Here is a 24,531-nt window from a genome sequence, read left to right as displayed (position 1 = left end):
CTTGGTGCCAGGGTAGTGTATGCCATGCAGTGCTGGCTAACGAGATTCCTTGAAATCCTTTCACATATCAAATAGATCTGTGAGTAAGGGGGTCAGTCTGAACATACCGCAAACCCCCAAAGCCTTACTGTATCCTGATTTTGGCTGTCCCAACTATTTATAGAACATTCTATGCTTATTCTAAATATATTTTCCTCAAAGGGACCTCATCTCAACCCCTTGTTCCACAGCTTTAATTGGATCAGCGATGCTGCTGTGACCTGTTAGCAGAAATTCCTTTTCTAGCTCTGTGGCAGAGCTGCAGATGTTCCTGGTCAAGGCCTTGGAGGGGAAAATTTGTGACAGGCATGGCTCAAGGGTTTGGATTTAAACTCTGCAGCCATTCAGGTAGAGAGATTTTGATGATGTATCAGATCATTTCCTGTAGCCATTGCCTGATTATTTTTTTATGTTCCTCCTTTGCTGGTAGATCTAGAGCTCTGGAGGGAGAAAAACAAGTGACTTACTGGCAGTGTACTGCACCTTTCCCTTCCAGGAGTCTTTAGCCTTGCAAGCTGGACTTAATGAAGAACGCAACAAACATCCTCTCTCTAGAGGAAGTGTAAAGAGCATTCTGTGGGCAGAAAGTATTCCCTGTTGCAAGGACATTTGAAATTGGTGTTCTCCTTTTCTTTTTCTCTTATAAGGAAGAGAAGTGTCTCTTCAGTGGGAGTGTCTGCATGACAGTGCTTAGACAGCAGTGGCTCTGACTCTGTGGGATAGTTCTTACCAAAATGCTTTCCGCTCACCAGCAGCAGAAGCCTCTTCTCTGCTAGCTGGTGTTTTGCTACTCCTCTGGCAGTAGAGCCAGCTGCCCAGGCTTCATCCAGTGCAAGCTCTGCTTTGTGCCAATGAAGTCAGGGGCACTGTTAGCTGGCGTAGAATTAACATTGCAGGAGTGGCTCCTGCTCTCATCTGGCTTTGGAGGTAGATCATATGTGTCCTGGAGCTTCGTTATTGTTTTCCCAGCAGATGAGCTTGGGGTGTTCAAAAAGGCAAGACTTCAGTCTCACTTGCTGTTGACTGAATGAGGTCAGTTCATCAGCCTTATTGCTTCTGCATAAGAACAGAGGATCTCTTCTGGTCACAGAGAGCAACTCATCCTAGAGTAGATTCCCCAGTGGAGAATCTCTCCCTTTCAGAAAATTATATGATCTTTTTCAGTCAAAGGTTCTGACTATAACATAGGATAGAAGTTTTGATGCAAAGAGAACAGTACAGAACTTCACAGGATGTTTTTTATCCCTCAAATTAATATATATATGTATTTAGAAAAATGCATCCTTCATTGAATTTTGAACATAGGTTTGAACAGTTTATTCTATAGGATGGTCATGTTTTGTCTGTCTTGCTCAGGATCATCTGCATATCTGTATGGTGGGTGCCACAAATCACAGTCCTGAGTGAAAAATTCTTGATCAGTGTAGAGGCAGGATGGGCCATTGGGACACCACAAATCCTGAATAGCTGTGCTGCCCCACGACAAGGGTTAGCACTGACTTGTACGCTTGGAAAAAAGCAACTGCTCCCTGTCCTTGTGATGCGATTGTCCCAGCCTCCACCCTCTGGGTCTCAAACACAACTTGTGATTGGGCTCTACAGCACCAAGGATCGACTAGGGTCTAAAGCAGTGCACTGCTTCCACGGGTTCAATGGCAGGGTGTGGAGGCTGTGTCAGTACTGTCTCCAGAAGTTATATTGATTTAGGTACCCTTTAGATATCCTACTCTTCTGGGTGCAAGGAAGGAGACTGACACTCACTTGACCTTGGCAAGGCTTTGTGCTCCATAGGGTAATGTAGTTCAATGTGTATCTTAGCTTCAAAAAATGTCTTTGAGGTTGACAGAAGCTTTTCTTGGTTATTATTCTTTAAGGATGAATGGGGCAGCACGCGGCAGCATGTGGCAAGATTGCAAAATGGGATTAGCTCAGGTCTTAGCAGGAGAAGTTTCTTAGCACTCCTCCAGAGCTATTTCCTTCTCCTGCAACCTCTGGAGCTGCATGAAATGAAAAAGGTTATGCCCTTACCTGCCTGGCAGGAAAATCATCCCAGTACATGGCAGAAAATGAACTGGGTCTGGTGCTCTTGGAAGCAATAAAACAGGTAAAGTATATTTTACAAGGAATTTCACATGGAGGATTGGACAGGAACACCAAATATTGCCACAAGATGTTTTCTTCTTAAGAATTTAGTACTTGAAACACCGTTGCTGTATTTTTACAGAGACTTTTGCTTTTTTCCATTGCTCCTGATATGATGTTTAGGATGGTCTTCAGCGATTCCCAGGAGTGCAGGGATGGCCCTGCCTTGAGTTGGGTGGACTAAAAGTTGGCCTGATACATGTTTGTGTCGCATTAACAGTGATGGATACCCCGGTGGGGTTATTTCCCTGCTGAGCATGGGATGGGTTTTAGTCCTGTTTAAATCCTGTATCTCAAATCTGTTTGCCTTCTCACGGAAGGATTCCTCTTTCTCTCTTTTGCAGGCATGGTTCAGAAACTTGACCAGAAGCTGCCTGTAGCCAATGAGTACCTGCTGCTCTCAGGCGGTGTGCGGGAAGGTGTGGTGGACATTGACCTTGATGAGCTGAATGTGTATGCCCGAGGCACAGACTATGACATGGACTTCACCCTGCTTGTGCCTGCGCTGAAGCTGCATGACCGCAACCAACCAGTCACGCTGGACATGCGCCACTCAGCGTTGTGCCACTCCTGGCTGAGCCTGCGGCTCTTTGACGAGGGAACCATCAGCAAATGGAAGGACTGCTGCACGATCGTGGACCATATCAACGGAGCTACCAATTACTTCTTCTCCCCAACAAAAGTCGCAGACTGGTTCTATGACTCCATTAGCATTGTCCTCTCTGAGATCCAGAAAAAGCCTCAGCGAGGGATGCCAAAGGTGGAGAAGGTAGAGAAGAATGGGACTATCATATCCATCATTTTGGGAGTGGGCAGCAGCCGCATGCTGTACGACATTGTTCCTGTCGTGTCCTTCAAAGGTTGGCCAGCTGTGGCGCAGAGCTGGCTGATGGAGAACCACTTCTGGGATGGGAAGATCACAGAGGAGGAAGTCATAAGTGGATTTTACTTAGTGCCTGCATGTTCCTACAAGGGGAAGAAGGACAATGAATGGAGGCTGTCATTTGCCAGAAGTGAAGTGCAGCTGAAAAAGTGCATCTCCAGCAGCCTCATGCAAGCCTATCAGGCCTGCAAAGCTATCATCATCAAGTTGCTGTCCCGCCCCAAAGCCATCAGCCCGTACCACTTGCGGAGCATGATGCTGTGGGCGTGTGACAGGCTACCTGCCAATTACTTGGCCCAGGAGGATTACGCCGCCCACTTCCTCCTGGGTCTCATCGATGACCTCCAGCACTGCTTGGTCAACAAGATGTGCCCTAACTACTTCATCCCCCAGTGCAACATGCTGGAGCACCTCTCTGAAGAAACCGTCATGCTGCACGCGCGGAAGCTGTCCTCGGTCCGCTCAGACCCTGCCGAACACCTTCGAACTGCCATTGAGCACGTCAAAGCAGCCAACCGGCTCACGCTCGAGCTCCAGCGGCGAGGCAGCACCACCAGCATCCCCTCCCCGCAGTCAGATGGAGGGGACCCCAACCAGCCCGATGACCGACTAGCCAAAAAGTTGCAGCAGCTAGTGACTGAGAACCCAGGGAAGTCCATCTCTGTCTTCATTAACCCAGATGATGTCACAAGGCCCCACTTCAGAATCGACGACAAATTTTTCTGAGCTTTCATCAATGTTTCTTGGGATTTTTTCTTTTGTTTCATTTTTTTAAAAACAAAACAGTGTGCAGTTTTTTTTCAGTTGGTTTTCCTTGATGACTTAGTCTCTTGTTTTTTACATATCCAGCGTAGATTGGATCTGTTGAGAACAATCTGAATAAATTATAATTCCTGGTTCTGCAGGACGGTGCAGATTTTGAAACAGTATATTACTATTTCATATGCTGCTTTGATTTTTTTTTTTCACGCACCCATCCCCGTTGTCTGTGAGTAGTTTCTAAAGAAGGACAGGCACCATAAACACATATACCAGTGTTATATAGAATTTTTTTTTCAAGCTTCCATAATTAATAAATACTGTTGGGCCCCTGGAAGGGAGCATTCACCTTCCGCTGCTTAGGAAATTTACATTTTTTTTTCCTCGAGCTTCCATGACCCTGAAGAAATGAGAGAGACTCTGGGTTGGAAAGCACTCCTGGTAATTTGATGAGGCCAAATCTACTGGGCTGAAGCCCAATTCATCTGTTTTCACACTTCTCACACTAGGGGAGGAAGTTGACTTTAGAGATGTTGATGCTTTTGGGGGGAAGAGTTGTTTCTGTTTTGATCTACTTTTTGAATGTAATTGTTCATAATTGGACCCTGTACAGTTCAGAGGGTTGTTTCTGCTGCTTTTCCATGCGGAATAAGGTTATGGAATGTTAGTTTTAGTGTGTGTAATTATTCAAAGCCTTATTTAAATTCTATTAAAGAACATACCATTATAAATGTTAATTGCACTAATGAAATCTCTGCCATTACCTCAGCCCCACTGTTTGTGTTTCTTTCATGAATTAGCATCTGTTATTAGGTACCGGTTGCTTGAGGCCCTTTGGGTCTCATGGTTTCAGGTGATTTCTTGATTGTCTTTTGTAAAAGACTTCCTTGTTAGCCCTGCTATGTTTGAGAAGTCAGAATTTTGCATTGGCATATTTCTTTGGATGCGTATTGTGTGTTGCAGTGCATATTGCATTGATATGTATTGCATGTTGTTGAAACAGGTTTGCCATTAGATAAGGACTTAATGCTAAAGCAGTGGTGTGTGCAAAGTGAATCAGCCAGACCTCGAGCAAAGGAGCTACCTTGCTTCTCTGATGCATGCATTAGGCCTGATCCCTTAGGGCAGTTACTAGTCCCGTGACTCCTGTGGACTTTTCTGACTTACCCTGGGACATACGAGATCTTACCTTGGTCTCGTGTCTGCAGAAGTTGTTTGCACATAAACTTGTAGTGCAACGCTAACAAGGGTTAGTCTGAGCCAAAAAAAATATTCCAAGGATAATAACCATACCAAGGATAATAATTCCAAGCATAAAAATAATTCCAAGGATTCCAACTTCAAGGATAGAGTGGCTTTTTTGTGGCTGGCTGGCCAGTGACTGATATTTAGGCCTTAAATCAGCAATTTGGGCTTACTGATTTTCCCAGAGAAGCTGTTCTGATCCAAACTCGATGCATGTTTTAAAATGTGATTATTAGAGCAGGTTGAAGTATTTTTTAAATATGTGGCAGACAAATGAGGAGCGTATCTAGTAAATTCTAACAGATAAAAATTGTGTGTGAAAAATGTGTCACTTCTTTAGCCCAGCCTGTCCAGTAAAGAAACCAGGCTGGTGGAGCAACACACCAGCAGCTTTGGAAACTGCATTCCTTTATTAGATAGCAGGGAGGTTTCAATACCTGATCTAGTGCCCAGGTCATAACCTAAAATTAATTTTTGGCTCCTCCATCTCTTGGGCATGCTTGAAAAGTTTATCTCATTGCTGCAGCCAAGATGTTCACATTTACCTGAATCTACTGGTACACATGAGCATGAAGAAGCTCCCAGGAGCTGTTGGCTAGATGGACGTTGGATGAGGATTTAACCTTAAAGCACAATCGGCTGGTGATGGTGAGCCCCGGTGCAGCTGCAGTTATGGCTAGGGAAGGACATGAATTGACTTCAGTGGAAGCAGAACTGGGTCCTACCAGCGTGGCTACTGCCAAAGATGAGTCTCTGTAAACCCATGTAGCCTGCCAGCAGGGGCAAAAGAACCATCTGGGAATCCTCTCCAGAAGCGCTTTGAAAATGCAGATTCATTGAAACCGTCTTTTCCCCTGTCTCCAGCACTTCTTTCTGTCTGTTGGGAAAAGAGGCTGGGCTCCGGGATGCCACTTCCCATCGCCACGTGAGAGATCTGCTCAGCAGAAAGCCCTCCGGCAGGCAGGGTGCTTTCCTGGGAGCCCCAGCGTCTGTGCCGCTGCTCCTGCGTTGCGCAGGAGCACAGCTCTCAGCCTTCCTCATGCCACTTCAACGTCCCGACGACCAGCGGTTTGGCTAGCCCACGTCAAGCTCTGGTGTGTGCTCCTTTCTTTTTGGTTTTAATTAAAAAACATTTTGAAAAGTATCCATCTTGGTCTTCATGCATTATGAGGAAAAGGTGTGTGTGTGTGTGTGTGTTTTTGTGGGGGGAATGTAGACTTGGCCTTTTACCAGACTGGAAAGCAGTTTCCCAGGTAGGTCTGGGGAAGCACTGTATCCTCTGCCTGGGTTGTCTGTCCTCCAAAGAGGCAGAATCCTAATCTCCAGTTGATTTTGATTCTCGGTCTAGTATTTGCTCCTTTCCGCATAGTTACAGATCTGCTTAATGAAATGTTGTCAGCCCGGAGAGGTGCTGTGTGCTCTGTCAAAGACTCAGTTTTCTCCCTCTCCTACTCCCTTCTTGCCTCCTAGTACATGTCAGGGCAGACTTGTGAAATGCATAGGTCTCTGTGTGGGATTTAGAGCACTCAGGCAGTTTAGATAGCAAAGACCTATTACTCTTCACTACCTCCTGCAAGTTTCGAGGGGACTGCAGTGCTTTTCCTCTTCGGGAGTTCTTGAAAGTGCTTCACACACGAACTTTAGAGCATCCCATCCCACTGGGCATCCTGGCTGTGGTCCTACCCCTGGGACAAGCTTTTGTTTTTACTGTTTCCACAGGGCTTCTGGCCAGTAGCACGATGGGAGAAACAGCTCATTTGACTGGTTCCAGTTGTCACTCTGGGAGACTGTCTGTGCAAGGGTATATACCTGAGCTGCTGGCAGAAGCTCCAGCTTGGCAGGGAGTACTCAGAGCACAGAGAGACAACAGAGGGCCCAAGAGCTTTGTGAAAGGCTGCAATCTCTGTTCCTTCGAGCATGCTATGTGAAGCCTCAGTCACTTCTGGCTGGCTGTGATAAATCAGTTTCTTCATGTTTTCCACTACTCCAGCCTGCAGAAATGTCAGTGCTGTAACTAGGAGGCTACAGCTGGGCATCAGTCACTCATTGCAGGAGGTTCAGCAATATACTGGTAATTTAACCATCCACTAGGCGAAGAAAGAGCTATTCTTTGAAGGTCTGCCTTTCCTATTTTCCTTCTGTCACTATGAGAAATAGCTCTAATTTTGATTTAAATTCTTGGGCTTTCCCTGACTGCTTTGTTCCAGTGGAAAGCAACCTTGCTCTGGCAGCCACAGCGGTTCTGGGCTTGGCAGGGGCACCTGAGCTCTGCCCCCTTCTGCATTTGGTGTCCTTATGGAGGATGATAGTACCTTGTGAGGCAGACTTGTCTGCTACAAAGAGACGGGTCAGTGACTGAAGCACAAAAGTTGGGACTAGGGGGCCGTGGGACAGATTACAAATCCCATTAAAGTCCACTGGGACTTGAAAATATGCTTGAAAATGAGTGTGTATTCTTTGCAGGATCAACTTGATTGTGATCAGGTAAAAAGTAAGTAGATATCTGTCATCTTTTATTAACCCATGCATAATGCAAGCAACCATGTGTAATACAAGTAAATGTGGCAGAGGGAAAGGGAAGATAGACTGCTAATGATTTTTTTCTTTTTTTTTTTTTTTTTTCTTTTTTCCTTTTTTGTTAGCGTGTGCATAGATGTAATCTAGAATTGATTAAATAAATAAAAAAAAAAATCCATCCCTTTTTGCAGGTTCAGCACGGGATATATTTTGCTGCTCAGTTTTGTATTAAAGCGAGTACGTTTGAAAGGTCACTGGGCAAGTGAGTGCAGTGATGTTCAGATTCTCCTGGCACTGCTCGGTGATTAGAAATATTCAGCATGCAAATAGCTTGTTCAACTTCAGCAAGTACATCATCTCCCTCCTGCCAGCTTGCTTGGGGTGAGCTAATGGACTTTTAACATTATTCAGCATAGAGAGTTACTGTCTTTAATAGCTCCTGATTAAGCTCTTCAGAAAGGAAAAGAACCATCAAGGGGCAAAGGCTAAACAAGGAGGGCAGAGTGTGGAGGGGGTAAGGGTGCAAAATATATATAAGTATATATATTAGAAAGTTGCTGGTCAATGGGCTCTTGCTGTCATGTTTTGTATTTAGGGAAATTCAGCTTTATATTTAGCACATTTTGAGAACTGTCTGTCAAATGGATTCCAATTTATTTCCTCTGAATGCTTTTAGAATAGTGACAAAATAGTCCTCCATCCCTTCTCCTCCATTAGTAAGCTATAATTTTAGGGCTGATGTGAGGAACTATTGTGTCTTCCTATTATCATTGTCCCTGCCTCAGCACTGTGCTTCCAAGCTGAATGTGGGCTTTTGGGGGTTATTTTTATCTTACTGACCTTCTGTGGTAGAGGAACACACACTCATTTGCTCACCAGACAGCCTGGTTTGCCAAGCAGAGATGTGGGTGCATGCAGGGGGCATCAGGCTCTTCAAGTTGACTCGTCTCTCCTCCTCAGATTTTGTGCGTTAGGAATAATCAACGTGGAAGACATGGATGAGGTCTTGCTAGGAAGAGAGAAGCCATTTGAAGATATACATGATTCTCAAGTGTTAAGCAAGCTGTAGTGCAAGGTGGAAGTGGCACCCAAGCAGATATTTCTGTCCTTGATGCTCATCTCCTCTGACCCCTTTGTTTCAGCTTTCTTTTTGGGACGTGGTGAAGAAGGAGGTGAGCTGAGTTTGCCTACCCCAGTGAGCACAAATCTTAGATTTAGCTTAGGTTATTAGACACTTTAATTAACGTATCTGTTTATCTCCAAAGCTCCTTTCTGCTTTTCATCCCATCATGACATTGGCAGGACAGGGAGAGGATTTTATGATCTGTCCAACCAATTCACAACAGAAGTGTGCGAAGAAAGGAATGGACTTTTTTTTTTTTTTACTTTTTTTTTTTCTCCTGAGGGATGAATGACCTTGAGTCCTTCTCCTGCCTCCTGCGTGCCAAGGCTCGTGCGTACAGTATGTTAATAGCCACTGCTAACAGCTTCAGCTGATTAGAGAAGAAAGGCCAAGGAGCTGTTGTGCGAGCCAGCCAGCTCCCCTTCCTGACCTTGTGCTTGCAGGGTGCACTGAGTCTGAATCTGCAGCTGACCGCAGACTGGGGGGCAGCATCCTGCACCTCCCACGTCAAGAGATGCTGCAAGAGGTGCTGAAGCAGCACAGACGAGAAGATCCTTCCTTGAGGGAGCCCACTGCAAAATCTAACTTTTGCCTCAGCAGTGTGACCTGCGTAGTGACCAGAAGGCTCTGCAACCAGTGCTGCCAGGAGGGCACCCTTGTGTCCAGGAGCTTGTGAGTGTCACACAGCAGCCACCCAGCTAATGCACAAGAGTCAGGGCAATGAGGAATGAAGCCCAGGAACAATGTCTCTGTGAGGGCCATGTTTCCCCTCTGCCTCCCACGCTGTGCAGTACATGTACAAAAACACCCAAACCTGCAACCTCCAGTTAGCTTTCCTCTGAGGTTCCCTGTTTGCCAATGGTTTTGTCTAGTCTTGATCGATGTGCACAGTGCTATATTCATTAGTTTGTTAACTGCTGGTGGCAAAACTGGCACCTGTAAGTGATGTCTTTAACCCCTGGACAGCTCTGAGTACATTTAGATGTTAAATTGCTAAATACTTCAGCTAGCTCCACAAACGTTGTCTCTTCTACTAACAGAAATGAAAGGAGCAATGGTGTGAAGTTGTTACAGAAAGCCTCCAGAAAAAGCACAAGACCATCAGTCAAAGGGAAGTGTAGAAACTGAACCCAGCAGTCCCAAATCCCATCAGCCCATTGTGACTAAAGGATCAGTGAGTCCACCAAGGCAGATGTTACCAGGTCAGTAGTACGAGGCTAGCTCTTCAGTTGTTCTTTCCCCAAGGCACAGCTCTACTCAGCATCAAAACCCATGCTAAGAGAGTGTGAAACCCAGCTGCCAAGGAGGGATGGAAAGCAAACGTTGCCCAACTGATCCTTCCCTATTGCACCCAGCCTGCCCTGTGCTCCCCTCCAAAACATCTTTAAATAAACTCTCCAGAGGTGTTCTGCTACACAACAATGAATTAAAAGGGAATAAAACGCTGCTCAAAGGAACTGGATAAATGCATTGTCATTTTTTGTTATAATCGTCTCCAGCAACCTCATCGTCTGTCATCTGGCTCTCCAGCTTATTCATGAAGTGGCGAGCGTCATGGTGACTGTGCAGAAAAGGAGGAGAAGTACAAGTTCATGTGAGTTGGAGTAAATAATTCAGAGGCGCTGGCTTGCTCTTCTGATGCACAGCGCTGCGCAGGGCTGCCAGGCATGCTGGTCCAGCACACACAGAAATCACGCTCTCCCAAGTAAAAGCAAGCTACGAGGACAACCCAGTCAATCCTTTTGTTCCTTTTGCAGCCCACCCTGCAGGTGGAAACCCAGCAGTGGACTGTGTGGAGGGAAGACTGTTTTGGTGCTTTCTGGAGAAGAGGTGTGATCAAAATAAGCCAGCAGCCTGTTTTTTCCTCTTCAGTGCTCTGTGCTTGAAAGGAATCTGCATCTTCCTCTGAAATCACTGGAAAGAGGAGTAGGACAGGGGGTGCTGATGGGAGCTGCTTTATGGGTGAATAAAGCCCAGTACTGGGCCATCACAGACATGGGTGTTCTTCCAGGCTGCACTCCCCTTGGGTGGCATGGCTTGTCATACGGGCTGTTTCCTAGCCCAGAGAAGTGTATTTGTTAATGAATACAAGAAATCAGTACAGGAAGAGAACAAGCAGAGCTCTGTGAAGCAGACACAGGCTCCTCCACACATGAAATCCAGCCAGGCTCCTGGCTGATACCTTTACACCCCTCCTGTGTTCCTGGAGCTTTCCTCTTCTGCTTCTTACTGCAGTGGGGACACCACGGCTCTGTCTTGGAGGAGCTGAGTGAGTTTGGACCCTATTTCAGGAGACAAAAGACTGTAGGAAGCACAGACCTGTGCGTGCCTGGGCAGTGCTGGAACGGTGCAAAGCAGGGTAATGAGGATTATTTTGCCCATCCCTGCAATCAGCCTGAGAGCAGCACAGCACAAATGGGAGCGGCGGGGTTTCTCAGAAAACAGGCTGTGCTTTGAAGGCTGAGAATCAGCCCAGGTCTTGTCACTTCCTCCCTCAAGACACAGTGCAGGTCTCTTGCCTGCAGTCTGATATAAGCCCACACAGCTGTGGATGTTTTAAAAAAATACACTCCCAAAAATACCTCCTTTCCCTTGGAAAAACTTAAACCACCTAAGAGCCAGTGCATTGTGGACAGTCCTTCCATAGAACAAAGCTGAGAGGGAAAATGAACTTTATAAGCTTTTAGTCTTCCAGTTTCTTTCTATACCAATGCCTTAGAAGTTCTGATTAGAGAAGCTCTGCAGATGTTTCCCACCTCAGTACTTCCGCCCCCCCAAAAAAAAAACAGGAACACAGTGCAATGCAGCAGTGTAAGGGCAAGACACGTTAGGTAATTCCCGTACGATGTGCCAGGGGGTCTTTATGGTGTCTGTAGAGGAGGTCCTGCCTGGTTTGTCCTTCCTGCCCTGCCTTGCCTTCGCACACCAGCACGCACAGCAGGGTTTCAGTGATGCTCTGGAGGCACTGGGTGTGGCAGAGCAGAGGGGACATCTATGTGATCGTGTCCGCTTGGAGCCTGGCTGTCCCAGTGGCCCAGTCCTGTCAACTGCTTTTATTTCAGGCATGAAAAACTCCAGTTACACAGTTGCACATGGCTTAAAGAACTCAACATTGCGCAAAGCTCAGAGGGTTATGAATTGCTGCAGTTCATTTGTGACCGGGGGTGGGATTTATTTATCACAACACTCTCAGCTAACCACATCCAGCGAGCTGCCTGCTGAGGAACACTGAGTGCATCTTCCCAGCAAGCGCAGTCCCTGCTGAAGAAAGAGCCGGTGTGCCCACACAGCACAGCTCCACGTGGGACCAGCAGCCAGGGCGGCTCTGCTGCTGCTGCTGCTCTCCACACATGCTGATCTGCTCTTCCCTTCGGCTGCACTAATTAGACCCCATGCAGCTTCTGTTTCTGGGAAGAGCTCTTTTAGCGCCAGCTCAGGTATCTCTCGACTACACAACATTCGCCAGCTTGGAAATAAGCACTCTGCTTACAAATCTAAATAGGAACAAAGCCTCGCAGCAGTGCTGCAGGCACACGGCTCTTACTGGAAATAGCCTGCTGTTGTCTGCCTGTGGCCTTGTCCTTTCACGTGCCTGGCAATATCAAACATTTTGATGGCCAGGGTGATGATGGAGAAGATCTCTGCTGTTCTGTTTTACACACAGGACTTCAGCAAATGTCCAATTTGCCAGTCTGAATTCAAAGAAGAGGGGGATGGGAGGAGTGGGTGGGGTAGAATTCATGAATTTGTTTGTAGAATAATCTCGTCTATGCATAACTCACTTTTAGTACCCAATTTTCATTCTCCTCACACATTCTGTTGATTTGTACTACTGCAGCCACTGAAATTCCCTAGCAGGCAGGTAGAGCCAGGAATTTCTGTTAAATATATATAGAATTTCTCCAGGTTCATTTGAAGAGAGTGATAATATATCATTGCTCCCAGTGGGGACATAGCTGCCTCCTAGCTTATGTCTGCTGACATGCATTAGAGCTGGGCTTGAATGGTAGCAATCAATAGCAGGAACTGCAGCGGCTGAAACTGCTAAGTGCAGCTCTAATGTTCCTTATGCAAACGCTAATACTCACCAGAGAGCACGCCTGCTCAAATGAGCAAAGAAATAAGATTGACTGCTCAATTTGCTAAATGATTGCCAGCATTTCCTGTTGTTTGCTCATGGTTTGCATATCTTAAGGAAAAAAAAAAAAAAGTTGCAGAAATTGGAGATGGTAGCAGCAGCCAAAATTAGCAAAATAACTCCTCTCTTTTTGGGACAAGTGTGGGTTGTGCACACTCCCAAGAGCAGATGGGCACACTGTGACACAGCCAGTGGGTTGTCACCCCCAGCTGCTTAGTGCCTACGGACCCCTACCCTGACACGGACCGGAGCAGGCACACGTGCCCCTGGTTCAGATCATGGGCAGGACTTATGCAGGGGCATTACGTCCTTCTGCAGAGCTCCAGGGCACCCTGTGCCTGACACTGTCATTTGCTGCCCCCGTGCTCACCCTGAACCTGGGCCCTGCCTGCCCCAGTAGCTGAGCACCTGCTGCTTGTAGCAGATTAATGGGACCTGTGTGAACTCAGGGTTACCAGTGGCCAGACCTGGAATTTGCTGGTGTTAAAAGCCAATTCATTAGCTCTGAACACACAGCTGAAGCATGGAGAGAGAACAATGTTATGACAGGCCCCGAGGGTCTGGGATCCATTCCTTACTCCATCTGCAAGCTGGAGTAACAACAGCGGTGGCTGAGCTTCACAGCAGTACTGGCCTCCTTCCCCTCCATAAGGCACAAAGAAGTAGAACAGGAGAAAATCCCCTGTCTTATTTCCTTCTGCCCAGTAACCCTTCGTCACACACGCAGCAGCTGTGGACAGTTCATACCAGGGGCTCAGCCACCTGGGTGCAGCTGCACAGGTGAGGGGGGTCTGTGTTAGCGGCCATTTGGTGGCACAGGTTATAAAGGAGGAAGGGAAGGCAGCATGAGGATCATGCTGCTGGGTTTCTGCTCCAAGGGATGGTGGGACCTGCAGAGAGAGGACAGCCAGCGATGGACTGAGAAGTAAGTGAGCTTTTAAGTGAAATTAGCATGAATCTGTGTACAAAATAAGGAGCAGGTCCTGAATCCTGGGCCTGGGCTCCTGGGGAGATTTGGGTAGGTGCTGTGGTTGTGATAAGGCTGAACCCTGAACTGTGAAGTGGTGAAAATTGTCATCTTAAAGGATGTGGGTGACCTTTCTCCCCTTTCCCTTCAACTATTTTGCTAGCAGGAGATTTTAAAAGCTGGAAGCAAACTTGTGAGTGAGTATGGGGAAAGGCCAGGGCTTGGCTCTGTGTGCCAGGAGCTGGTGAGCCTGGAGAGCCAGAGCCAGCCTTAAGCGTGCTGGAAGTAACACCCGCCTGCTGCCTGGCCTTCCACTGTGAAAGGGCCAAGGTAATAAAACATCAGCAGGGGAGACTTGCTTGGTGTTGAAGCCTAGGAAATGCTGCTGGGCTTAAGATGTCTGAAGGTGATTGTTCCTTGTGTGGTAATAGTGCCTCAGCACCTGCACGTCTTCATCTCTGAGGAAGAATGTGGTCAGGTTGTAAAGAAAGGACATATCTTGGACCACTATCAAGTTTACTTGCTATTATTGCTAATAAGCTGACTACCAGCAGGTATTTCTTGGTGTCCTTAAACCCTTGCAAGGCATCATGGAGGGAAGGAGAAATGATTCCTTGGCTTATATGATTAATTGCAAGAAAGAATTCATTCACTTCCATTGGAAGCTGAGAAGCATGAGCCTGCTGAACCTTGTAGATGATCTACTTTGTATCTCTCTCATGGGGTGCTCTCCTGAACCCAGCTTGGGTACAGGGTACATCAGAAGAGCCCCAGTGCTGTGTTGCTGGGTGCAGTGGGCTGTAGCACTGGAAGCCTTGCAGGGGTCCTGCTGTGAAGCCAGGCAGTTGCCCTGCTCAGGAGGGCAACTGAACTCTCCTGAGCAAGCAAATGCAGCACCTCAGGAGTGTGTAGTCTGCATGCTGGTTGGTGGTAGCAGGTGAGCTTGGGCTTGTGAGAACAAAGCTGAGCTCTGTGTATGCCTGGGTAAGTGCAGCTGGGGGAACCTGAGTCGGTCTCCTTGTGCGTGATCCTGGAGACATCTGCAGAATTGCAAATAAGACTGAGCAGGAAAAGGTGCTGTAGCAAACAACAAAAAAAGATGAGCACTGAATAATGCCAGGTTTCTTCTTGCTGGACTGGGAGAGGACTTGCCATTGAAACTCAAAGAACAGCCAAGCACAGACTAGTTAAGCTGATAAGCAGAAGCCCATCCTTCCCCTGTGAAGAGAAATAGCTCTTTTCAGTCCTGGATCTTTAAGTTCACAATTATTCTCAGCAAGCTCTATTGCTGCTCAGCAGCAGCAGAACCATGCTGTAGAGGTGTGGTGGGGAATGGTGTGATGTGAGGTGTTGGTGGGGCAATACAGCTGGCAGGGAGGGGAGATGCTTATCTCACTAGTTCTCTAATAGGTCACTTGTTGAAATGGTGGGTTAAAAAAAAAATATTGTAATTTGTGGTCTGTGATAAAATGTGGAGCTAGATGTGAGTGGAAAAATGTCTTCTCACGGTTGTCCAGAGGCATCCAAGTAAAGCAGTGCAAGTTAGTAATGACATCTTTGCTTTACCTTCACTAATGTTGTTCCACGGTGGGACAAAGGGGGGGGGGGGGTTGGGGTGCGGAGAGGAGGAGATGTCTTGTGCTGTATGGCAAATGCCAAGTTCCCAGAGCTCTGGTGTGCTAGGCACTGACTGTTCCTTCTGGATTATCCCTGCCTGAAATGCTTGCAGTAATGATTTCACTGACCTGAACAATGTGAGAGCCCTCAGCAAAGCACAGGTGTGCTGGGGTTTTGTTAATGTTAACACCTGAGTGTCCCAGACTCTGTTCTCAAAGTTCTCATTGCCTCCACAAAGTTTCTGGCTTGTTAAAAGCACAAACTGTGCAACAATGTGTTCTCCAGTGTATCAGCACAATCACTGTGCTTATTGCACTTTAATATCTTTCTTCCTTCCTATGCCACACCACCTCATTTCTCCACCTTTCCAAAGGAAGAAAAATAGCCTAGAAAAGCAATTTTTTCCAGCATGTGTCATTATTTTTAAGCTAATGTCCTGCTCCTGAGAAGGTGTTTAGACCACAATTTCCATCCCATCGTTATGTTTTTCCATCTCCGCTCACCTGTGAACATAGCTGAGGGATATGATTGCACCATCCATCTTCACTGTGCCCAAAGAAGTAAATCCACCAGGGGCTATGGTGGCTGGTTTTGTCAGTCCTGAAATAAGAATTTCAGGCAGGTCTCTGTGCCACAGGTGGCAGATGCATTTTTGTTGCTCTGCACAGCCTGATTAGCAGCATGTCAGTGAAAACAGGCAGAAATCAGAGCTCTCAGCTTCAAAGTTTCCGTGACTGAGTATGGAAAGAAAAGCTAACACCTTTTTTCCTCCTGTCCCCCTTTTCCTATCAGGTTCTAGCAACTGCATCTGGACACTTCTGTGCGAGTTTTTAACTTTCCTTATGGATATGTCTCCCTAGGTTCTGTTCCATGTCAGAGAAAGGGAGCTGCTCTGGATTCCAGCTGCTGGATGAATTTGAAAATCTAATGACAAGGGTGCTTTTTGATATGATCTTTTTATACCCACTGTGTATAAATGCACAATGAAGAATTTCACTACAAAAATGAACACCTCTGTTCTCAGTGTCTGACTTCAGCCAGCTGCTGTTCCTATTTCCTTTCCCTGAAGCTTAGTGAATGAAGGCTGTTGATTTCCACATGGAGGTGGGCTAAAACAGCATTGATGCTCTTGATCTGGTGATTTTTTTTGTCACTGCTGAAAGATTTGGTTCTCTCAGGTGGCAATCCATTGTCTCTGGTGGGAGATAAGATTGTTTCATGCAGCCATTTATACCCTTGCAATGATAGTGCCATTTTACCTTTGAGATTTTAACAATGCAGAAAGATAGTATTGCATGACCTTTCTTTTGGCAGTGTGTGTGAACTGATGGCAGCCAGTGATGTTTTTGTCTGTTCTCAGCTCAACTTCTTCCTTTCCAGTCCTCTTCTCCCTGTTTGCCCTTGTAATTGGAGATAAGCTGGACCCACGTAGTTATGCAGCATCAGAAATGTAATCTAGACATCTATTCTGTTTGAAGGGCACATTAGAAATGCGGTTCACAGAAGTCAGATGCCTACGGTCTATTTTCTGTGAGCTGCTTGGAAAAATCTGAGCTGCAACTATTGATAGATACGTGTTTGAGGGACACCTGGAGGTGTCTGATGTTCTCATGAAAACAGCACAATGCCTCTCTGAAAAGCAGCTTTGCTCAAGGACAGCTTTATCCTCCTCCTAAAAGGAGATCAAACTCTTCATGGGAGGGCAGGCAGGGGCCGCTAGGGACTTTGATAAGGTGATGAAAGCCTCCAAGTGATTCATTTTTCAAGCAGAGCAGGAGTTCAGTCTGTGCAGGTCTGCAGAGGGGATTTTAAAATACCCTCTCATGCTGACTGAGAACAATGGAGGGCTTGGTGAAAGATCAGGTACATTTTCTGTCTTTGCACCCTATCCAGGCCATTTTGTTATCAAACAAAGCCCCGCTTGCTGTGCAATGCAGCTGCTAGCTGAGGTTCAGGTGCATGAAGCTGGACTTCCTTCTCAGAGCATCACTGAGCTCCTAGCTCTTGTTCCAGGGTGATGAACTTGCAGAAACATGGGAAGGAAGGGTCTTGGCTGAAGAGGGGCAGGGGTGATCATAGAATTTTTGCAAGTCTCCTGCATTTGTCCAAATATTGAAGTTCTACAAGAGCAGAATAATCCTCACTCTCCGTGATCTTTCTCTTAAGGTGGTCTCATGGTTTCTATAAGTACAAGCTTTGTTTGGCAGTACTAAGGCCAAGAAAATTGAAACCTTAGAGGGGGGTTATCTTGAACAAAAATGCTGTCTGGAATGGGCAAAGCTGTACCTCCCTGCTCCTGACAGATGCATTGAGATCTTGAGGCTCTATCAAAAACCAAAGGTGGAGATTCTGCCCTGAGTGTGCTGGGTCAGGGAGCTCTCAGAGCCACAGCAGTTAAGTGAGCTATAGCATCCAACTGAATTTGAGAATTCTTTCCTTAGCCTTCCCTTATGCACTAGTCCCATGGATGTCAGAGTCCTTGGAGTGGTGGAAAGGAGATGTGATGCTTTGGGATGCCCTGGCTGGGTGGTCAGTGAAATCCTGTGCAGTGAGACCCAGTCAGGCTGAGTTATCTGGATTAGACGCAGCATCTGATTATCTTTCTGATAATCCTGGCCTCAGTAATTTAATCAGGATGGGGATTGCGAGGCCAGGATCAGGCAGGAATAATGGGTGATTGTCCCCTTTGTGCATCTGTAGCACCTGGGGCTCTGTTTGCAGCAATCTCAATAATGCATTTAAGTGAACATACCCATGTGGCTACTGAGGTCGCAGCTGGAGCCTCCTGTTGTTTTTTTACCATTCATAGGTGGGAAGCCAGCTGTGGAGTGGTTCCAGTGAGACATTCCTGTATGTGATTTCTTTGAGTTCTCATCAAGTGTGCATGAGAGGGGATGGGTATGTGATGCCAGTTTAAACAAACTGGAACAGCAGAGAATGATCCAGCCCAGCAAGAAGAGCAGATGGTGTTAACCTGCCCGCCAGAGATAGCAGCAGGCAAGGAGACCTGTTCCTGGGGGAGGGTTGTGTGGTGTGCTCCCTGTCCTGATCCCAGCTCTGGCAAGGTTCTCCTGGTAGGGATAGGGAATGGAGCTATAGGCATGTGTTTGTAGAAGTGTCTGAAGAGAGGCTGTGTTTGTGTTGGTTTTTAATTGTAAAAGACAAATTGGGATGGCTTCACACCTGGAGCACCTGGCACTGTAAAGTCATGCAAAAAAAAAAAAGTACCCAATGTACCCAGCTTCCCCAAGCCCAAAATGGATTAAAACCTTGTGATTCACCTGAAAATATGCATGTGGGAATAAGAGCCACTAAAGGGAACGCAGAGGCAATTTTCTCCATGCATGCTCTCATGCTCTGCCTGGCCCTAGCCGTTGAGCACAGTCTTAGCGCAGAATGACCGGTGGTGCCTTGGGATTTGGGATGCTTGCTGTAAGATGCTAGAGAATAACGGGTGCACTTGGAGCTGCTCCATGCCTAGCTGGGTGCAAGCTGCTTTCTGTACTCCTTGTGTTGCAATTAACGAAGGGCTCTTACCACGGTGCATATGTGATCTATAGGAAGGCATCTGGGCAGTGCTAATACGCCTAGAGGCATAAAACACACACACATTGTACAGGCCCACGATTTTGCAGGGATGGTTAAAGTAAGCCTACAGCGTGAACATCGGCTGTGAGAGGAGTGTTTGCGGTGCAGGGGATGGAGGAAAAACCGAGCTCGCCGTTTCTTGGTCCAGCCAGGAGAGGGCAGAGGTACGTGCACAGCCTCGTGTGGCCTCGGGAGGCTGCTGGCACTGAGTGGTGGCATTTCGTGGGCACTGCCAGGGGCTGTGAGCACAGGCTGTATGTCCCACCCCTGTGCCTTGGTGCTGGAGGAAGCAGGGGACACCAGCGAGACAGCGAGTGCTCAGCCTGCTCCAGCACGGGGCTGAGCAGAAAGCCTGAAAAAAAGGAGCAATGAAAAACCAAGGGAGGGGATGGGTGCTGCAGGAGGGGAGAGGAGTGCCAGGTGGTGATGGCACGGCTGGGTGCTGGGCAGGGAGAGGAGAGCTGCTCTCCCTGCAATGAGCACGGCTGGTGCCTGTGTGCAGGTGCAAGGATCGTGGTGCCTGTGGGAGGCTGTGGCCGGGAGCTGGGGAGGTGTTTTAGCTGCAGCTCCCAGCCTGTAGGGCTGCCTCTCAGCCTCCTGCACCAGGGCCAGGGGGGTTCAGCTCAACGTGACCCCTGCCTGCTGCTGACCCCGGGAGGTGGCACCCTGGGTGCTGTGTTACTGCACTTGTATGGCTCAGATGGTCATGGCATGGTGAATTTTCAGGATCAGGCAGTGGGTGTTTCCAGCAAATGCTTTCATTCTGGAGCTGTTTGCCAGTTTGTGCTTTCTTAGTGTTGGCAGGAAAACATCCTGCTGGAAAACAACCCCGTTGCTTTCCCACTTGCTCTTTCTATTTATTTATTTATTTATTTTTGCTGCTGCCAGTTTACATGTGCCATCATTCAGTGTTTATGCTGCTCCCAGCCTTTACATTGCATCTTTTCTGTTTGCTGTCTGTCCTTTTGGTTGCTCCTGCTGGTCCCCTTTCACCCCGATCCTCTCACTTTCTCATCCCAGTGCAGCGTGGAGCCTGTTGAAGCCCAGTCCTGCTTCATTCCAGCCTTGGCTTCCTCTGCTTCTGTTACTCAGAGGGTTTCAAACTCCACTGCTGTGCTGAATGTGCTGAACTTTTCCAGTTCTGCCACCTTGCTGACTAAATAGTTTTCCTTCTCCAGCTTGCTTGCTGGCATGGGATTCAGCTGCAGCTGGCTTCCTGCCACCTTGAGTCACTCCAAGCCTCCTTCCTCTGCCTTCATTTCTTTTTCTGACCAAAATCTCTTCTGCTTTTAAGACATGCAAGATGATGTGCTCTCCTTTCTCCTCCTTGTCTCCTGGATATGAGCGCAGGCACCCTCTCCTATTTCCCAGACTCCCTGTATCTATTCCTATCCATGCTGTTATTCTTCCCCTTCAGCCCACCCTCTCTTCTGGCAGCTCTTCCTCACCAAACAAGCTTGCTGTTCAAGCCCCCACATGTTTCTCTAAATACAGCCTGTCTCTGCACCTTGACTTGCTAAATGCCTGCATCAAAGGCAGCCCTTCTGTCCCCTGATGTCCTACTCCTGCTGCCTGGGACACTCTCAGCTCTTCTCTTCCCTCCCTAGACTGTCTTCCACAAAGTCCCCTGGAAAATGTTGTGCTTTATCCCTCTTCAATCCAAATCTGTGCAGGTGTCCCACATCAGTCTGTCTCTGGGCCCTTTTTCTCCTCCCTTCACATCTCATCTGACTTCATCCAAGCAGTAAATTGTCTTTAGGTGTTCTGTCATCTCTTCTCGGGCTGAGACAGGAGGAGACGGGTCTAGCCTGAAGATTTCTTTGTGGGTTTAGTGTGGTGTAAATGCCTGAAGTAACTAGGAAAATAAAACTAACATTCACACTTTTAAGGAAAAGGTACAGCATTGAAGAGGCTTTCAGGGTAGGGCATAACTGCATTATCTGAGCGTTCCCTAGGCTCCCAACCTTAGATGCTATCGCGCTGGGGAAACTTGGTGTGCTAGCTCTAAGGAACACCACGGAGCGTGGAGTGGAGTGGAGACACCACGGCTAGGCTCTGTGATCAGGTGGGACCTCGATTGTTCTTGTGCACAAAGCAGCACTTTTTGCCACCCTAAGCCAAAGACCTGTCATGTTTTGACAAATGCTGTACCCTAGTGTTCTTTTTGCTCATTATAATATCATTATAATACCAAAACACACCTCCATCCCAAAAGCTACCCGCCTCCAAGGTGCGACCACCCCTCACTGAGCATGCGCCCTGAATTTCTCAGAGCCTATTACTTTAAACGGAGACGGGAAAACTTTACACCAATCATAACTAAGATATGCTTGACTAGAGCCACTCAAGCTCCACCTAAAAGATAGAAAATAATATAAATTGGCCCAAGAGAGAGGGGATGTTAGGGAAGATACCATCGTCAGGGGAGATACCATCCCGAGGACATACAACATCCTTAGGACCTCCTGACTCCTGGGATCAGTCGACGGGCTGAGCCTCTCTTCCCCCCCCCATTGGGACGCCTTTGGGTGAGATCTGAATATTTGCTTATAAATCTCTATAGAGTCTTTGATCCTTTCAATGCATTTATTTCTAGGCTGCACACCTAGAACCCACCCCTAGAACCCACCCCTAGAACCCACCCCTAGAACCCACCCCTAGAACCCACCCCTAGAACCCACCCCTAGAACCCACCCCTAGAACCCACCCCTAGAACCCACCCCTAGAACCCACCCCTAGAACCCACCCCTAGAACCCACCCCTAGAACCCACCCCTAGAACCCACCCCTAGAACCCACCCCTAGAACCCACCCCTAGAACCCACCCCTAGAACCCACCCCTAGAACCCACCCCTAGAACCCACCCCTAGAACCCACCCCTAGAACCCACCCCTAGAACCCACCCCTAGAACCCACCCCTAGAACCCACCCCTAGAACCCACCCCTAGAACCCACCCCTAGAACCCACCCCTAGAACCCACCCCTAGAACCCACCCCTAGAACCCACCCCTAGAACCCACCCCTAGAACCCACCCCTAGAACCCACCCCTAGAACCCACCCCTAGAACCCACCCCTAGAACCCACCCCTAGAACCCACCCCTAGAACCCACCCCTAGAACCCACCCCTAGAACCCACCCCTAGAACCCACCCCTAGAACCCACCCCTAGAACCCACCCCTAGAACCCACCCCTAGAACCCACCCCTAGAACCCACCCCTAGAACCCACCCCTAGAACCCACCCCTAGAACCCACCCCTAGAACCCACCCCTAGAACCCACCCCTAGAACCCACCCCTAGAACCCACCCCTAGAACCCACCCCTAGAACCCACCCCTAGAACCCACCCCTAGAACCCACCCCTAGAACCCACCCCTAGAACCCACCCCTAGAACCCACCCCTAGAACCCACCCCTAGAACCCACCCCTAGAACCCACCCCTAGAACCCACCCCTAGAACCCACCCCTAGAACCCACCCCTAGAACCCACCCCTAGAACCCACCCCTAGAACCCACCCCTAGAACCCACCCCTAGAACCCACCCCTAGAACCCACCCCTAGAACCCACCCCTAGAACCCACCCCTAGAACCCACCCCTAGAACCCACCCCTAGAACCCACCCCTAGAACCCACCCCTAGAACCCACCCCTAGAACCCACCCCTAGAACCCACCCCTAGAACCCACCCCTAGAACCCACCCCTAGAACCCACCCCTAGAACCCACCCCTAGAACCCACCCCTAGAACCCACCCCTAGAACCCACCCCTAGAACCCACCCCTAGAACCCACCCCTAGAACCCACCCCTAGAACCCACCCCTAGAACCCACCCCTAGAACCCACCCCTAGAACCCACCCCTAGAACCCACCCCTAGAACCCACCCCTAGAACCCACCCCTAGAACCCACCCCTAGAACCCACCCCTAGAACCCACCCCTAGAACCCACCCCTAGAACCCACCCCTAGAACCCACCCCTAGAACCCACCCCTAGAACCCACCCCTAGAACCCACCCCTAGAACCCACCCCTAGAACCCACCCCTAGAACCCACCCCTAGAACCCACCCCTAGAACCCACCCCTAGAACCCACCCCTAGAACCCACCCCTAGAACCCACCCCTAGAACCCACCCCTAGAACCCACCCCTAGAACCCACCCCTAGAACCCACCCCTAGAACCCACCCCTAGAACCCACCCCTAGAACCCACCCCTAGAACCCACCCCTAGAACCCACCCCTAGAACCCACCCCTAGAACCCACCCCTAGAACCCACCCCTAGAACCCACCCCTAGAACCCACCCCTAGAACCCACCCCTAGAACCCACCCCTAGAACCCACCCCTAGAACCCACCCCTAGAACCCACCCCTAGAACCCACCCCTAGAACCCACCCCTAGAACCCACCCCTAGAACCCACCCCTAGAACCCACCCCTAGAACCCACCCCTAGAACCCACCCCTAGAACCCACCCCTAGAACCCACCCCTAGAACCCACCCCTAGAACCCACCCCTAGAACCCACCCCTAGAACCCACCCCTAGAACCCACCCCTAGAACCCACCCCTAGAACCCACCCCTAGAACCCACCCCTAGAACCCACCCCTAGAACCCACCCCTAGAACCCACCCCTAGAACCCACCCCTAGAACCCACCCCTAGAACCCACCCCTAGAACCCACCCCTAGAACCCACCCCTAGAACCCACCCCTAGAACCCACCCCTAGAACCCACCCCTAGAACCCACCCCTAGAACCCACCCCTAGAACCCACCCCTAGAACCCACCCCTAGAACCCACCCCTAGAACCCACCCCTAGAACCCACCCCTAGAACCCACCCCTAGAACCCACCCCTAGAACCCACCCCTAGAACCCACCCCTAGAACCCACCCCTAGAACCCACCCCTAGAACCCACCCCTAGAACCCACCCCTAGAACCCACCCCTAGAACCCACCCCTAGAACCCACCCCTAGAACCCACCCCTAGAACCCACCCCTAGAACCCACCCCTAGAACCCACCCCTAGAACCCACCCCTAGAACCCACCCCTAGAACCCACCCCTAGAACCCACCCCTAGAACCCACCCCTAGAACCCACCCCTAGAACCCACCCCTAGAACCCACCCCTAGAACCCACCCCTAGAACCCACCCCTAGAACCCACCCCTAGAACCCACCCCTAGAACCCACCCCTAGAACCCACCCCTAGAACCCACCCCTAGAACCCACCCCTAGAACCCACCCCTAGAACCCACCCCTAGAACCCACCCCTAGAACCCACCCCTAGAACCCACCCCTAGAACCCACCCCTAGAACCCACCCCTAGAACCCACCCCTAGAACCCACCCCTAGAACCCACCCCTAGAACCCACCCCTAGAACCCACCCCTAGAACCCACCCCTAGAACCCACCCCTAGAACCCACCCCTAGAACCCACCCCTAGAACCCACCCCTAGAACCCACCCCTAGAACCCACCCCTAGAACCCACCCCTAGAACCCACCCCTAGAACCCACCCCTAGAACCC

General features: G+C 48.9%; 2 protein-coding genes across 7 annotated transcripts in view; both read left to right on the top strand.

Moving 5' to 3' along the window:
- The window catches only part of MB21D2 (Mab-21 domain containing 2), a 91,111-nt gene extending 84,899 nt beyond the window's left edge, over window positions 1–6,212 (top strand). For all 5 annotated transcript variants that reach the window (XM_038183754.2, XM_038183755.2, XM_005029616.6 and 2 more), the window contains one exon: window positions 2,526–6,212. In XM_038183754.2, coding sequence (XP_038039682.1) covers window positions 2,528–3,790 — 1,263 coding nt within the window. In that variant the 5' untranslated portion in view covers window positions 2,526–2,527 and the 3' untranslated portion in view covers window positions 3,791–6,212. The remainder of the gene's footprint in view (window positions 1–2,525) is intronic.
- Window positions 6,213–13,652: 7,440 nt separating this feature from the next.
- FGF12 (fibroblast growth factor 12) overlaps window positions 13,653–24,531 on the top strand; it is a 230,317-nt gene continuing 219,438 nt past the window's right edge. The window contains exon 1 of one of the 2 annotated variants that reach the window (XM_038183601.2): window positions 13,653–13,771. The gene's annotated coding sequence lies outside the window, so the exon portion shown is untranslated. The remainder of the gene's footprint in view (window positions 13,772–24,531) is intronic. The other variant, XM_027463966.3, reaches the window with a different exon arrangement.

This window comes from Anas platyrhynchos, chromosome 9, assembly GCF_047663525.1.
Source record: "Anas platyrhynchos isolate ZD024472 breed Pekin duck chromosome 9, IASCAAS_PekinDuck_T2T, whole genome shotgun sequence".
Taxonomy (NCBI): Eukaryota; Metazoa; Chordata; class Aves; order Anseriformes; family Anatidae; genus Anas; species Anas platyrhynchos.
The sequence above is the reverse complement of the archived record's forward strand: the minus strand, read 5'-3'. Positions and strand labels throughout refer to the sequence as shown.